The 16948-nt window shown below is 51.3% G+C and overlaps 1 protein-coding gene across 2 annotated transcripts; it reads right to left on the minus strand.

The window, feature by feature from the left end:
* Positions 1 to 582: 582 nt before the first annotated feature.
* On the minus strand, positions 583 to 2959 carry LOC119112382 (transmembrane protein 230). 2 transcript variants are annotated; one of them, XM_037236547.1, is made up of 4 exons: positions 2836 to 2959; positions 1548 to 1643; positions 1075 to 1197; positions 583 to 805 (listed from the first exon to the last, which is right to left on the minus strand). In XM_037236547.1, exons 2-4 carry the CDS (start codon positions 1641 to 1643, stop codon positions 668 to 670), a joined length of 357 nt encoding a protein of 118 aa, XP_037092442.1. In that variant the 5' UTR covers positions 2836 to 2959; the 3' UTR covers positions 583 to 667. The 2 variants fall into 2 exon arrangements, with proteins under 2 accessions (XP_037092442.1, XP_037092443.1); XM_037236548.1 differs by having other exon boundaries at positions 1548 to 1675.
* Between the last annotated feature and the right edge of the window lie 13989 nt (positions 2960 to 16948).

Genomic DNA, 16948 nt, shown 5'->3' on the forward strand with positions numbered 1-16948 from the left:
CTCAGCAGCTGATGGCGCCATCACCAGGGCCACGAGAGACGGGCCTCGACGGGTAAGGCGGTGCGGGCGGCGTGAGTACCACATTGGACAGGAGCGCCGCCCGCCGATAACCGCTCCGCCCCGCTTCCGTCACTGGCCCGCGCCCACCTCACAACACGTGCCTGAGCGCACCTCACAACACGTGCCTGAGCGCACTTCACAACACGTGCCTGAGCGCACCTCACAACACGTGCCTTAGCGCACCTCACAACACGTGCCTGAGCGCACCTCACAACACGGGCCTGAGCGCGCACACTTCAGCACATCGTCCATGCCCGTCTGATGGAACAGAAACACGGAGACCATCATACCGTAGCCAGTTGTCAGCAGCCTCAGCAGCCTCAGCAGCAGCCTCGTGCACAAAACGGTACCTACAGAATGATTGGATGTCACTGGTGAGCTGCATCGCAGCTATATGCAGCCAGCGGTGACGTGCCCTCCGGCAGCCGGTCACCGGCCAGCGGTGGAGTGTCCTCCGGCAGCCGGCCACCGGCCAGCGGTGGCGTGCCCTCCGGCAGCCGGCCACCAGCCAGCGGTGGCGTGTCTTCCGGCAGCCGGCCACCGGCCAGCGGTGGCGTGCCCTCCGGCAGCCGGCCACCGGCCAGCGGAGCCGGCTACACCGGACGGCTCAGTCGAAGCTGGGAATGTCCTCGAATGAGTAGCCGTCGTAGCCGATGTAGGCCAGGTATGCCATACGCACGTGATAGGCGCCCGGCACGAACATGATGAGGCCCAGCACGATCAGGGGCCAGGTGCGGTCGGCGTACTGCGGAAACATATGGCGTCACTGTACCTGGGTGGCCCGCACACGTACGGAACACCGGCTGCGACAACCCCACAGGCCGCTAATATAAAAACACGCGGTGTTCGGCGCACATATGGACAGCACTAACAGTTCGCTGATCATCAGGGCGGGGGAAGCGGCGACCAACCGCAGCTGCGTGTCCGCGAACGGATGCTCACGGTCAGTGGACCGTGAACAGCCCGTCCGCCGACGTCACGGACGGGGTTGAGTCCCGACCCCCGCCCGCTTACCCGCTCGTCGAAAAAGCCGGATACAAGCAAGCTGCCCATGACGAGCAGTGTGGTGCCGCCGGCGAACAAGAATGACGCCAGGAAGATGCTTTTCCACGGGATCGGCTTCCGCACTGTCTGAAACTACGCCGGCCAGCGTCCGTGAGACGGACGACGCACAGCTCGAACGGCCAGCGGGACACGGCTCGAACGGCCAGCGGGACACGGCTCGAACGGCCAGCGGAACGCAGGTCGAATGGCCAGCAGGCCACAGCTCGAACGGCCAGCGGAGCACGACCGGTGGGCCTCCATGCCGAACAGTGGCTGAACGACCTCGACATAGCTGAGCCATAACTACCCATAGCAGACAGCACAGTGTTCTCACGCCGTTCCCGATGTGGTTCCATTTCTTATAGCCGCAACGAGTCTTTTTGGGACAAAGTGTACCGCAAACCAGACCGCTGGGCCAGCGGACCATAACTCGCTGTTCCAACCTGCTCGTCGCAGAACTGCCCGTCGCCGACGGCCGTCAGCCGGTGGTACTGGGCCGCGTGTTCAGGCGCTGGACCACTGGCATTCCGACGGCGCATCTGAGACGGACCAGCGTAAGGCGACCAGCTGTCTGCAGAGGGGCTCAATCACAATGACCTCATGGAAATGATTGTCATAAACACACACAGTATTGTTTGCTAGTAGCACAGTTCTTATGTGCATCATCACTTTTCTACTGGGTCATTGTCAGGGGAAAGGACTGCCAATTAATGACTGTGCTGCATAACTCCATGCCAGTGCTGGTGAAAAGGTCCTCATGTCAGTTATGGTTGGCACTGGCACTGAAGAAAAACAGAAGGGAGTCTCCTTAGCCTCCTTAAAGACTCATTAGGACTCTGAAGAATGTCATTTGCCCATCAGATCAGTTCACAGCTTGGGCATGAATTACCTAGTGCATGGAATTGTGGGTAGTCCATGGTTCAAGGTACTCAAGTTATCCTGACTGAAAAAAGGTCACTGATAAAGAACAGAAACCTATTTGTGAAAACAAAATATCCACTTACCATTCACCAGAAAGTTACTGGATTAATAGCATAGTTCATATCTCACCATAGCTATGCTCCTAAGCTGGACATGCATGGACAGAAGGCAAAATGTCACTCATTTTGTGTGGCTGTACTATAGAATTGATACTGGTTCCACCTTCAAATAAGAATCAAAACTGATCCTGCATAGATTTGCTGGCTGTCAAGCATAGCAATTTAGCATTTTCATGTGCATCACTTCTGATTCCTGGAAAGTGTACTTTTTCATGTTTTATCACCTGGCAAAAGTTTCAAAAAATGCTGATTACATGACAGTTATGAAAGAGTGCAGGGGCACAATTCCAATTAATAAATTTGGGTGCCTGGACAGTGAAAGATGACAAGCTGGCCATAAAATACATCAGGAAATATGTCTCCCTAAGTTTTGCCCACTTTCTTCACAAGTTTAGAGGTCTGGAGTTGTTGGAGCTTAAGTGAGGGGTGGAGGCTGGTAACATCAGGTACCAATGTGTACCGTAACCTCTCTCAGCATTTGCTGATGCTAACCACTGCCCTATGCCAAGTGCAGCGTAACTGAATATCACGTGGGCTATCACTTAACATCGGGCTCAGCCGGCCAATGCTTGTTTGCGGTCGCAATGTTGGGAATTTCGTGGTATTTGCAGTACTTTACTTGCACAGGTAATGGCTATTTATGAAACGGCAACTTCATACAGTTACGCTTCTATGCACGCCCAACACTTACAGTGGAATGAAGTTTGATGTATCTTACACCGCACTTCAATCCCACCGCCACCCCACCTTAATCATTGATCGCAACGAAATGTTAGGAGCAAGGCGAAGAACAGGCATGAAGTGCATGCGATTTCGAAGGCACTTTCAACACTACCATTATTTGTCGCTGTTGCGGCGACTTTATGGATATGGCAGCTTCTATTGCCCGCGACACCAGAGGAAAATGGTGGGCCAAAACTGCTACGAGTAAAGGGCTTCATTGTGCGACAATGAGCATCCATTTCACGCCGTGGTCATTTCATACCGTGGTCGCATGGGTGTAGGAACAGGGAGGGGGGAGCAGGTGGCCATGCCCCCACTTTTCAAGGTGGGGGGGGGGGGAAGTGTTAACTGGCTGGCCCACTTTTCAGATTAAAGCTGTCTTTGGCTTACTTTTGCACTACATCAGGGGCGGATCCGGAGGGGAAGGGGGCACGGGGTCATGGCCCCCTTTGGGCCCCGAAGGAGCCCATTGGTTCCGAGGGGGCCATCGCTGGCGGAACAGGTGCAGCTTTTTAAACACAAAACACAACAAAATTGGGTATCTCTGCACTTCCATGCGACCAAGAACAAATCTAAGCGAAAGTAAAGGCCGTATGAGAAGAAGGAAAATAGCTATTCACTGATTGGTAAAAGTTGTAAATTGGAAATCTTAAGCTTCATTACACTGTCTAGAGGCCCATGCCCTTTCCGGGAGACCCATATGCCCCCTTGTAGGATCATTTCAATCGTAAAGGAGCATTCCACATTGCCGTTCATTTCTTTGCATTTGCTCGGAGGGCACTGCGCTGTTGTTGGAGCCCTTCCTATGAACGTGCCGGGGCACTCTTGTCAATCGCGGGCCCTTCCACGGATTCTTTCCATTCGCCAGAAGGGCTCCGTGAGGTATAGCCGGGTCCCATATCTTAACCTGCCGGGGTATTCTCGGTTGCTCAGGGGTCCTTTTCGTGGATCTCGGTCAACCTGCCGACACACCTGCGATATTCTCATTGCTCGTCATTGGGACTTTTACGACGTAATTAGCTGCTGATGCTATATGGCATCGCCTGCCTCTCACCCTGGCAGGAAGGGCACGGCACCGGGAGGATTCGAACCCCGTACCTCTGGTCTCCCGGACGCGCAATGGTCAAAGCAGACGCTTTAACCACTAAACTTCCGGCACCCCTCCTATCGGGGTTCGTGTTGCTAACCTGCCCGTGCACTCTTGATCTCACAGGGGTACTCATTTATGGTCTTGACTGATTCCCCTTTGCTCGGAGGGTCTTGTGCTATGACCAGGGCCTTATGTGTCAGCCTGCCGGGATACTACCTATCGTTTAGGGGCCACCACGTTGGTCTTGCGTTCCTTTTGCTTGCTCTGAGGGCCCTATACTTGTTGACGAGAGCCACTTTGTTGGCATCCTGCGGCACCCATGATCGCTCAGGTTCCGTCCCTGTTAGCATTGGTGCCTTCGCCTTAGAGCAGCAGTCGAATATGCGCCGATAAATTATTTACGCGCGATTGCCGAACGTAGTTTTACATGCCGCCGACGTCGTATGTGTCATTTCCATTGGCTGTTTAGTGTGTGCCACTCACTTTACTAGCGCATCATGTTATTAACATATTTTAAATGTTTTAACACGTTGTACTCCTAAAAACAAGGGATAAATGCTGCATTAGTCATGAGCCATTAGCTGATTACATCACCCAGCCGGCTAGCCATAAAAACGTAAGCTAGAAATCAAGCCCATGCTTGGTTTTGATGGTTGTTAGCAGCCAACTCAAGTTTGTTTTGCCTGCTGTTCCGAAACACTTGCCTCAGAATCACAGCATTTGAAATAATCTGTAGAACATGAATGAGCTCTATGTGTATGCATGCGTGGCACGCCTACGCTTTATAGGGCTGTGCACAGTAAGACGGGTTTCCGTATTTAGTAAATAAATGGGGAAGTAAATATAAACTTATATCAGTATATATATATATATATATATATATATATATATATATATATATATATATACATATTGATGTGTATATTACATACGACTTGTCTTGAAATGTTATGACCGAAATGCAAGGCTATTTTTGGGAGTGGACACCAAACTCCAGTTGGCCCTCACAATGTCTCGTGCCCCCCCCCCCCCCTCCCCTCGTTGTCGAAGTCCTTGATCCTCCCGTGACCGTACAGGTAAAATATGCACCCGGACTATCTTCTGAACGTGCAGGTTGATGTTCTAAAGCGTTCAAACAAAGCGTTTTTGTCGGAAGCGTCATCATTTTCGTCTACCCACCGGCCGTCGCCTGGTGTAAGCTGCGGGGCCGGCGCCGCGCAGGCTGTCCGGCAGGGTGCAGCGCAGGGGGTCGGTTGATGTCTTAGAGTCGCCAGCGCGAAGTTCAAAACTATGTTATATAGATTTTGCCACTTGATTTGGAATGAGGCCCAGCATACCCAGACTAGCATGATTTGGCCATACTAACACAAACTGGTGGCCCCACTTCTGTCTACGATATACTTTCCCGAAGTCGTGAATAACTCAGCAGTCAAGAAAAAAATCATAGCAAAGTTCCTGAGCGTTATATGTTGGAAAATAGGTTACTGAACCATTGCAAATTCATAGCGCTGGCCGTGAATTCCATGACGTCATTTTGGCGCTGGTTGTAAGATCGTTTACTGATTGCAAGATAGGAACAGAATTGCAACTCGCGGTGGCCTCTGGCTTCTGCACCAGTTTAAAAAATTAAAGAAATTAAGACATAGAAAATAGTGCAGCCTCGAAATGAAGTGAGCCGCATCTAGCGATCCTCTCCTCTTTGGAGAGAAGGGAGGAGCTGTCATCATCAGGGGCCCTTTTGTCAATCCTCGCCTCTCCCACACTTTACCAAGGCTTTAGCTGTGCCCCTGGTCTGGGGGCAAGCGGTGGCTGCCTGTCAAGCTCAATCCAGTTGAACGTTTATGATAAGAAGATGAGGGCGATAAACCGCATCTCGGGGTGCTGGGTTCCTGTTTTCGCCATTCAGGCGTACCTATCTCGGTTGCTGTATGACTACCTGACCTTGAGGCACACAATGAATGTGCTTCAAAACAGCCAAACATATTCAATGTTTCGGCGCGGCAGTCACATTGATGTGGCCGTCGTTACGTTTGTGATTTCCCCACGGGAATATGCTTCAGGAACGCCTCTCGGCTGCTGGCGAAAACAAAGGATCCCCAGAGAAATGGACGTCTATGCCAAATATTTAGCCTTTTGCCGTACGCAAGTGGATGGGGCTCGGAACACGGCTGTTGTGCCATTTTCCGACGCATGTGTGCTTGCGTGGTAGTAAAACTCCCTCGGGATCTCAATAAATACTCGTTTTGCTGCTGTCCTCTTAGTCAATATTTAGAGGTCGGTAGCTTTACGCCCCCCCCCCTCCCCCCAACCCCCGAGGACCGCTGTTTGCCATTACCAAGCGCCGCCCCACACCCGGCCTTTAAGAAGGCGCCCCGGAGTCGCGTCGGAGGATTCAGGCTAGGCGGACACGTCCTGGAACGGTGGTGGTAATGCTGACCTTGCTCCGACTGCCGCTGCTGCTGCTGTTGCTGCTGCCGGACGCGGTGGAGCCAGGCGTCACCTCTCGGCTGTACCGCCGCCAGCCGGACGGTGGTGCCGCCGGGAGCGGTGAGCAGCGGCCGGGCCTGATGGCGTGCGCTGCCGCCTGCGGCCACCTGCCCAGCTGCACGGCGCTGAGCTGGCGGCCGGACGGCAGCTGCCAGCTCAGCGGCTGCAGCGGCCCGCTCGCCGCCGACCAGCCGGGCCAGCTCTGGTACAGCTGGTGGCCGGCCACCGTGCCGTCGCTGGCGCTCCGCGTCTGCTCGCGCTTTGTGGCCATCTCGGAGGAGAGCGGCGGCGGTGAGAGCGGTGACTACGGCCGCCGCCTGCCAGCGCCTCTTCAACCTGAGCGCCGCTGACGACAGCGCCTTCAGCGTGCAGGCGGAGGCGGACGCGGCACGCCAGCTGGCTTCGCAGCTGCTGGCAGACGGCGAGGTGGTCTGGACGCCCGTCAAGCGCGTCGAAACGTCGGTTATAACCAGTCTGGGCGCCTGCACCACGCACAGTCAGGCCGGTCTGGTGGGCGTTAGCTTCTGTTCCGCTAGCCACCGGTACACGTGCGTGTCGCCGCCGGCGGAGGCCTTCCTCCCCTAGCTGGGTGGTCGCCGCATGTGACACGTCCCTGCGCGCGCAGCGCACAGAGTCGGTCTGAATGGCTGGAGCACTGGCGACCCATACGCGGCGAGCGATCCGTCTCAAAAGTCACACGTCACGCTCACGCTGGTTTGTTGGGCTGCTGCTCTGCCTGCAAGTTGCTTTCTTTTCACAATGGGCGTGCCATGGAACATTCACACCTGTGCATACACTGCTCGCTGCAATACCATGGCTTCGTCTAGACGTTGAATACAATTACCGACACAGCACGTTGTGTCTGCCATCTCGCTGGCCGGTCGCGTCGTTGCGACGGGTTCCAAACGTCAGACACCGCCAAATTGATGACCGCGTGTCACGTGGTTGATGCGTGCCGCCCGGTTGGCTGTTCATTTGTACACTGTAGAGCGGCCTCGGCAACCGGCACGAAGGAACGGAAGATACGCCTGATTCTCACACGTACTTATTGTATACCTTTGGCGAGGCAAGGAATCACTTTGCCTCTCCCCCCCCCCCCCCTCCGGTGGTTTTCCGGAGTAACTCCCGAACAGTGCACCGCAGACACGCCAAACTTTACATAGCTGTGTGCAGTTGGATGAACGATATTTGACATAAAATTGGCATAACTCTTAAGATCGCTAACCTGCAGCAGGTTAAAGTCAGGCCATGGCTACGAGCCGACACACTTATCAGGGAAACTGTAAGCAGATGCGACAACGGCATTAGATAACTCAATATAAAATTTTGAGATGATTTGTTAGGCAATGGCAGCTTACTAACGATTGCAATTGATTATACTGACCTTGGGCGAGATATTGAAGTTAAAACTAAACAAATGCAAATCGAGGTCAAAACAAGACAGGCTTTCTTGACAAGTTGTCGTAAGAGGTAGCTTTTTGGAGCTCTGTCTGAATTTCTCGGTCACACGGGCGTGCTCATAATTCCTGAACAGTCTTTGTAAGCATTCTTACCAGCGGCGGTGCGGCGCTCGCGTGCCGTCCCGCGGTCCACATGGTGTAAACATTCTCACCGGCGGCGGTGCGGCGCTCGCGTGCCGTCCCGCGGTCCACATGGTGTAAACATTCTCACCGGCGGCGGTGCGGCGCTCGCGTGCCGTCCCGCGGTCCACATGGTGTAAACATTCTCACCGGCGGCGGCGCGGCGCTCGCGTGCCGTCCCGCGGTCCACATGGTGCGGCTGCTTGGTACGGCAGACGGGCGCCGCCCTTTGTGTATGGCTCGGGCCTCGGCTGTAAACGGCACTCAGGTTCAGCTGATTCGATGAACTCTCGCCAGATGGCAGGTGGCGGCCGCGCTGGCTCGGGAAGCCGAGGCTGGCCGTCAAGCGATGGAAGGCTCCGAATCAGGTGTTCCAGGTGCCATAGCGGGATGGTGCGCATGTGCAACGCAAAGGCTTGTATCAGCCCGGCGCAGACCCTTTGTAAGCCATGGGCCTCGGCCACTCGAAGCACTCCGCACCGTGGCCACTCCGGGGTAGGTTCCTGGGGATGGGCTATAGGGGCGCGACTCTGTGGCTTTTACAGGGAGCCCCTTCATGTGTTTGTAAATGACTGCACGCAGAAATCTGACTTGCATAAGACGTACGATTTATTTTAATTCATTGTTCGAGCCGTCTCCAAGGCGAGTGACGTGACTTGCAAGGCAATCAACGTGCCTTTCAGTTGTTCTTGACGCTAATTTTGATGAAAATACTAGAAAGTGATTTAAGGATTAAATTATTGGTCTTGGAAAGGTCAGATAAGCTAACTCACCTGAAATTTTTCCAAGTGGCATCTCGGTTAAGTAAAGAGAGATGCGCTTTAAGCACCTGGCCCAGGTTTAGCCTTGTTTGACTTTTTTGACCAGAAAGTCACGACCTAGAGATTTACAACTTCGACGCACATGAGTTTACATACAGGGCACCTGTGGCGCACGGCGTATCTGTCCGCCGCGGGCTACTATGTGCGTCAGGAGGAACAATAGGGGGCGGCCCTCTTAAGACAATGGCCTCGTCGGAGTAACACACGGTCAACCAGTACACGTTCAACGAGTGGAGTAGCAGTGAGAGGGACGTCGACACGGAGGCGATGATGGGAGAGCGTATCGGCCTGGCGCGCCGACGGCCGGGCGCTCGGCGCCTTCACCTCTCTACCATGTAGGCGCGGCGGAGGAATCGCCGACACGTTGGTAATAATGAGATCCCCGGCCCTTTTTCCCTTTTTAGATAATTCAGAATACGCGCTCTGTAGGTCTTTTTGAGGTAACGTGCCCACACCTAAATTCGACCCGTTTTATGTCGTAGTCCCTTTTAGTGGTTACATCGTATCGCAATAATTAACATGTCCAATGTATAAATATGTGGCTAATGTGTGTTGTTATATGACGTGCCGATTTCCCGCCTATTATTTTCCATGCGTTTCAGTGAACAGTCCATAAGAAAATAGCAGATTTATGAATAATGTGCAGCCTGAATTTTATGCCATGAGAGAGGACGCGCCGTCGTGAGGCCCATGTTTATATGTCAAATCAATTATCTTGCATAGCTCATATAATGCGTGCAGCTTGGGGCGACTGTGGGTTTTCCACGAGAGTAACGAAAGGATTTGTATCACAACGGCTGAATGCGTCACAGATGTTTTGCGTTACGACTCCTCAGAGCCGATGAGGGATTCCGGCGTGCCGAGGTGTGATTCCAACAACTGAGAATAATAAGCCGAGGGGATTCTGGCCTGCCGATGAGGGATTCCAGTATTACTCTGTGACGAGATAAAGTGGCGTTTGCGCCCATGTTAGAACAAAAGCATCTGTTTCGTGAAAGTCCAGGTAATGTCGGCGCATCAATGTTTTTGCCACTATTCGCAGTCATCCCCTGTTAGTCGGTTTAAAACCGGGATTTGCCTATTTAATCTGATAAATTGTTTAATTAATCTCGGCGAATAATGCTATTGCCTGTAGGCATACTACTCCCAATGAGACATTTTTTTCCTGTGGTTCCTTATTCGTGAGTGCGGCAATTATCTCTAGAAAGGTGTTCATAACATTACGCATTACACAACATGGTGTACGAGCACGTAACTTAAAAAAAAAACATGCAGGGACTTTACCTAAATTTAGTCAGTCACGGCGCTTGTTGCTTTTATGCAAGCTGGGCTTTGGGAATCACGTGATTGCCGTATGGTGTCGGTGAGAAATCCGTCGAGTGAGCAGGACAATATTACCGAAAAAATGAGGAACCAGTACTCCTAGTTACGAGGACGACAAAATAAAGTTGGCGGAAACGACGACGATATAAGTGGAAATATCACGCATAACACAATGGTGAACGGTAGGGATGCTGGACCAAAGAGCGAAGCGAGAAAAATCAAGAAGTCTAGCTAACGATATGTTATTGAAAAATCTGCGGGTAACTCATCCTTTCCTGTGAATTTGTGTATCTTTGCCACTAATTATATAAATATATGTGTGTTTACTTATAAAATTATTCGACACTCTATTTAGCTGAGAGCAAAGATTCCAGAACTCAACCTGGGCGCCAGCCTACCCCCCCCCCCCCCCGCTTCCATTGGGAGAGGAAAGCAGGCCAAATATGGAGATGAAACCGTTTGTTTGGTTTTTGTGGCTGTTGGGTGTCATTTTTCATTGCCCAGCCTCGGAAACTGGATGAAAGGCTCTTTTCAGGGACGTAGTTTCGCAAAAGGGCAGAGCTGAGCGGTGAAAAATGTCCCAAGCTTAATATGCAAACACATATAGGCAAAATGTTAGCAAATGTAGGCAAATGCAAATAATAATACGCAAGCAAACAGATCCCCCCCAGGTTTTAGCATTTTTTGCCTAAACGTGGGGTGCTGAGACCCAAGTTGGGGGCTGACTCCCCCCCAATGAAAAGGGAACTACACCCCTGGAGTTTCCCATTCCAATTGAATAGGGAACCCTACAAATCCTGCAAGCCCGTGAGGCTAGCTTTAAGGAGCGCCAATACATTTAACACAGCGAGAGGCCAGACCGGAAGATAGCTTGATGTCCGCACCAGACTCAGAGACCCGCTACACGGCTCGGCTCGGACTTAAAAGGCCGCGGTAGACGCAGTCCGTATTGGTCGCAGTCCGCTGCCCGCCAGGCGCAAAAGTACATTGGTATGATAGAGATTAAAGAGTACTGCCGAATCGAAGAGCCGTAGTTGGATCAAGCGCAGGTCCAGATCGGAGTACGGACGGGCTAGACCACCGTAGTGCTCAGGTGTTTTGGAAGTTTGCTTCCGTAGTTGACGTTAAACTGTAGATATTCCTTCGCCTAGCGCAAGCCACAGGGGCCTGTGTTTGGTCATGTCACTGCTGCGGAGTCTGCGTGTGGGGCGTCGGCCTGTTGTGCGCGTTTTTGTCTGTGTGGTGCAGCGCGGTTGGCTGTGTGACTGTTTTGGGCTGTGTGCTGGGCTTCTTGGGTTGACATTATTGCAAGTAATTGTTTGATTTAAGCGTACAGTAGTGAGCCTGCATTAGCGAATGGAACATTACAACCACAACTTGACCACGCATAGGCGTAGGAACGTTTCAGAAAATGGGGGGGGGGGGGGCAAGCTCAGGACGCACTTCAGGAACTTTTTCTGGATAGCAAGCCCGATGATCGGGGAGAGGGGTAGATATGGAGGGTGTTATCGTTCTTTATTCAAATGTCATGGCTGTTTTGCTAGATAAGCGCATAGAGCTGTTCCTCACTGGTGCACTATCTTGCATCTTCGACTCATCTAACTCATTTGGCAAATAAGGATGTCCAGCTTCCCGGAATTATCCGTCCATTTCAACATTGTCCTTCCTGGGGAGGCAAAATTCCACGAGCGGATAGGCATTTTAGGTTATTGAGAAAGCATCTGCCTCCACAGAGTAAATGCTAAAATATGGCCAGGACATAGGTTGGTGATAATTCTGAAAGCAAATTGATGGCCCACAGTACGGCCACTTTTCAAGCGTTTTCATTTTGCTGGCTGATTTTCAAGAGATAATACCTGTCGCAGCATTTTAGACGGAAACAAATTCGGAACTTTGAAACAGCCAACAACAGTGTGAAAAAGCCATACAACTGGAAATTCTCCTTTAAAAACCAAGCTACAGAATGAAGACGCTTCTGTCACCTATTCCTTATCTGAGCCCCGCTCCCGTCCGCCGTCGGTGGCCTCCGCCCAGGCCCGGCTGTCTCCCGCTTGACTGCAAACTGATCGTATTTCTGTTTTGTTGCATGTTTCTGGATCAGCATTACTGCTAATTGGTCTGTAAAACATATGTCAGACACCTGCAGCAGCATCTTTTCCCGAATTATCTTCACTTGCACCAGACCACCGCAGAAAAAACTGCGGGAAGCCGCCTGCCTTAGGTATCAGTTGGTCCAGCGGACATTTCATTGCCCATCATTCAACGTAGATGAGTTGATCTGCTTTTGTGCGTAGGCAGTGGCGTATGCAGAGCCTTACCAAGGCTCTGCATACGCCACCGCCAAGAACACGGGGTTGAAAAAGCCCCTCTTATGGTGACTTCCCCCCCCCCCCCGCCCCCACCCCTAACCTCGGACATAGCTTGTTTGTTAACAAGGGAAACGCTTTTCTTCGTTTTATTGCTGTTTTTATCTTGCAAACAGAACAGAAAACAGAAGCTACTGTGAGATCAATTCTGCTCGTATTTTAAAGTCAATAAACTGCAAAAATCAGGGGTTGAACGACCGCATGAAATAAATCAACGGGGCCCTTAATTTACAATGGGTTAGTGAACTTCTTCTAAAAGGATAGAATTCCGAAACTTTGTCGAAATTTTTCATCTGGGTTCTGCAGACATTAATGACGTTGCGAAGGTAGATTGTAGATCGATAGGTTTGATCCAAGTTTGAAGATGAAAATTTGATTGTTCATCGCGTGGTCAACATGTGTATTAACATGGCCAGGCCATGTTTGGCTGGAAATGTTCAACATCCAGCCAGAATCGATTAGTGGTACAGCTTACGTAACACAGTATTTTTAGCATGCGTTCTCGCAAATCTTAACAAAAACCTCGACACCAGGCGTTGCAGTCTCCATAATCCGCAGAGCATTAGTGCAGTGGCTAATTTATAGCTGTGGCCCACTAGTGGACGAAAATGATGACGCTTCTGATATAAATACTTTTAGACACTTGAATCTACCTGTGATATAAGTTCTGTGACATGATTTCTGAGTATGTGCACTCGCAAACCTTAGCAACAAAAACCTCGACGCCAGGCGTTGCAGCCTCCCCAGGCTGCGCAGCGTTGGCCCAACAGCCAATATTAAGCCGTGGCCAACGGGTGTTCGAAAATGGTGACGCTTCTGAGAGAGGTACCTTTGAACGCTTCAGGACACCAAATCTTGCATTTACAAGATAACGTGGGCGCATTTTCACGTGCACGATTTTTAGATCCATGATAAGAACGGATTGGCCCTTAAAGCACCACAAAGTGATGCTGGAATCTGGTGGTAAAATTGGAAAAGTTAAGGTAGAGTCTCTATTTTTCGTGTTTCCATAACTGTTTATCTATCCAGAAGACGGATTAACACGGCGCCCGCCTTGTGGTGGCACTTGCAGTGGCCGACGCCGTTCGGTTTTACGGAAGCTGCAACCTCGGCCATCCCCGTCCTTGCGCTCGAGGATTCGGGCGGGCATGTTCAAATCTTTCGATGTAATTTGCTTAACTAGTCCCTTCTGAAAAATGAACGTTCTCTGACAAACATGGGCTGGCCTTGTTCGCTCTTTTAAACTCATTTCAACCCATTCTATTCGACAATAATGAGACTTCCACTCTACTCAACAATATTGAGACCCCTTATTTCCTTCCAGGCAAGGGCCCATGGAGAAGGACACCCGACACACCTTAACGTTTTGGGTCGAGGGCTGAAGGGCCATTTCGCCCCATCGCAAAGTGTTTTCTGGCTGTCATTCTGGCGACACGGGATGGGATCTCCTGGTCGAACAGAAGGCCATTAAAAGGATACGTCATACCAAATTGTTCCTCTCCCTGACATGGGAGGCCTTCTGACCCGCGCAGTTGGTCCCGGATCAACACAGAAGCCCTCAATGGCGCAACAACTTACTGATCGCCGCAGGTGGTCCAATAATTGTTACGTAGACTCCGGTTCCATGTTTGTTTTTTATTGTTCAGAGATATTGAGGACTCCCTGAACGTAGATTGTAGATGAAATGGGGTCCCAAATTCGTATTAGCGTGGCGAATCCATGCTCGCCTTAGAATATTCAAAATTCAGTCAGAATTGAGTACTGAAAAAAGTGTGTAACATGGTTTGAACAAGCACGCCCGCAAGGCATAGCAACAGCCTCGATATCCCGTGTTGCAGTCTCCATAGGCCTCGCGGCGTCGGCTCTGCGGTTGTAATACTAAGTGGTGGCCGATAAGCGATCAAAAAAGATTACGCATCTTGAGGTAGATAGCTGGTGAACTAGGTAAGTCGGCATATATCTTTAGTGTAGTGCAGGGGCGGATCCAGGATTTTGTCAAGGGGGGGGGGGGCACGGGACATTGTGGGGCCCCTCCCAAGAATTGTCCTCGCATTTCGGTCATTACACTTTAAGACAGGTATATATGTATATATATATATATATATATATATATATATATGTATGTATTCATATATTCATATATTTATTCCTCCTTTATTTACTAAATATGGAGACCCGTCTTACTGTGCACAGCCCTATAAAGCGTAGGCGTGCCACGTATGCATACACATAGAGCTCACTCATGTTCTACAGATTATTTCAAATGTTGTGATTCTGAGGCAAGTGTTTCGGAACAGCAGGCAAAACAAACTTGAGTTGGCTGCTAACAACCATCAAAACCAAGCATGGACTTGATTCCTAGCTTATGTATTTCTGGCTAGCCGGCTGGGTGATGTAATCATCTGATGGCTGATGACTTAACAGTACAGCACAACAAAACATTCAACATATTTTAAGAACATGACATTACATGAACAAAGTAAGTGGCACACACTCAACAGCCGATGGAAATGACACATACGACGTCGGCGGCACGTAAAATTACCACCGGCATTCGCGCGTAAAAATTTATCGGCGCATACCCGACTGCTGCTCTAAGGCGAAGGCACCAAGACCAATAGGGACGGAACCTGAGCGATCATGGGTGCCGCAGGATGCCAACAAAGTGGCTCTCGTCAACAAGTATAGGGCGCTCAGAGCAAGCAAAAGGAACGCAAGACCAACGTGGTGGCCCCTAAACGATAGGTAGTACCCCGGCAGGCTGACACATGAAGCCCTGGTCATAGCACAAGACCCTCCGAGCAAAGTGCGATTAGCCAAGACCATGAATTAATACCCCGGTGAGGCCAAGAGCTCACGGGCAGGTTAGCAACACGAACCCCGATGGGAGGGGTGCCGGCAGTTTAGTGGTTAAAGCGTCTGTGTTAACCGTTGCACGCCCGGGAGACCAGAGGTACGGGGTTTGAAACCTCCCGGTGCCGTGCCCTTCCTGCCAGGGTGAGAGGCAGGCGATGCCATATAGCATCAGCAGCTAAGTACGTCGTAAAAGTCCCAATGACGAGCTTCGATAGGGGTGAAGAGTCCTCCCCAAATGAGACAAAAGGGAGAGAGCCCTCGATCAAAGTAGAGGGCCCGTGAGCATCGGGTGTCTCCGTGCCTTAACTTATAAAAGCCCTAGCAACAGCACAAGGCACTCCAAGCAAGTGGAAAGAACCCGAGACTTATATGAAGTGCCCCTGAACAAGTGAGTGTACCCTGGCATATGGGACCCCGGAAAAAGTGTATGGAGCCTTTCGGGCGAATGGGAAGAATCCGTGGAGGAAAACCCGATCAATCAACAGTGCTCAGGCATAGAGGCGGATGGTGTACCAACAGCACATTGAGTCCCACGAGAAAATGCAAAGAGGTCAAGAACAACGTGAAAAGTTCCTCAGCGATCAGATTGACCCGGCAAGTGGACATGGAGGGCCAAGCAACCAACAGCGTGATGCCTCTTGGCAGCGTAATGAGCCCCAACGTTTTCCCCAAGCAACACTTTCTCAATAAGCGTAGAATGAACTTCGTTTACTTATGAACTCTTTACTTTTGCTAACGATGGTCCTTGGTAGTCTGTCAGCCCAAAAACATTAAATTTTGTTGTGTTTTTTATTGTTGTAAGAAAACTGCGTCCGCACGGCCGGTTATGGGCCCGTTCGGAGCCATTAGGCACCCTCGGCATGGTCTATGGGGGCCGGTCCCGTGCTTCCTACTCCCCCTCCCCCCATCCTCCCACCTTCTGCGTCTTCCACCGGCCCGGGCAGCCGAATAAATCCGGCCCGCCAAGAACACAAGACCATCCATTCAAATAAGGCATACTCAAATGTGTAGGGCTCTGAACGATCGAGTGCGCCCGAGCGGGTTAACATAGACGACCTCGGCAAGAACATGGGGCCCTCCATTCAAATAGGAAGAACCCAAGACCCAACGAAGAGGGCCTGAATGATCAAGTGTGCCCGAGCAGGCTAACAAATAGGGCTGCTAACAAGAGCGTAGGGCCCTCCATTGAAATAAGAAGTAGCCAAAACCCAGTGTGGAGGGCCCCCTAAAGACAGAGCATACCCGAGCAGATTATCAAGTGGCCCAGACAGGAGAGTAGGGCCCCAACCTCAAACACCAAAACCCAATAAAAGGGCCCCGAACAATCCAGTGCGGCTGCAGCGGCGAACAGATGTAGTCTCCGACAACTGCGTGGGGCCCTCCATTCAGATCGGAAGTGCCCAAGACAAAATGTGGAGGGCCCCCGAATAATCGAGTGTGTCCGAGCAGGTTAGCAAGTAGGGCCCGCCACAAGAGCATAGGGCCGCCCGATTCAGAAAAGAAGCCCCCAAGATCCAGTGTGGAGGGTTCCCGAACGACTGGGTGTGCCCAAGCAGGC

The sequence above is a fragment of the Pollicipes pollicipes genome, unplaced genomic scaffold (genome assembly GCF_011947565.3).
Source record: "Pollicipes pollicipes isolate AB1234 unplaced genomic scaffold, Ppol_2.1 Scaffold_7261;HRSCAF=8764_pilon_pilon_pilon, whole genome shotgun sequence".
In the NCBI taxonomy this organism is placed as follows: domain Eukaryota; kingdom Metazoa; phylum Arthropoda; class Thecostraca; order Pollicipedomorpha; family Pollicipedidae; genus Pollicipes; species Pollicipes pollicipes.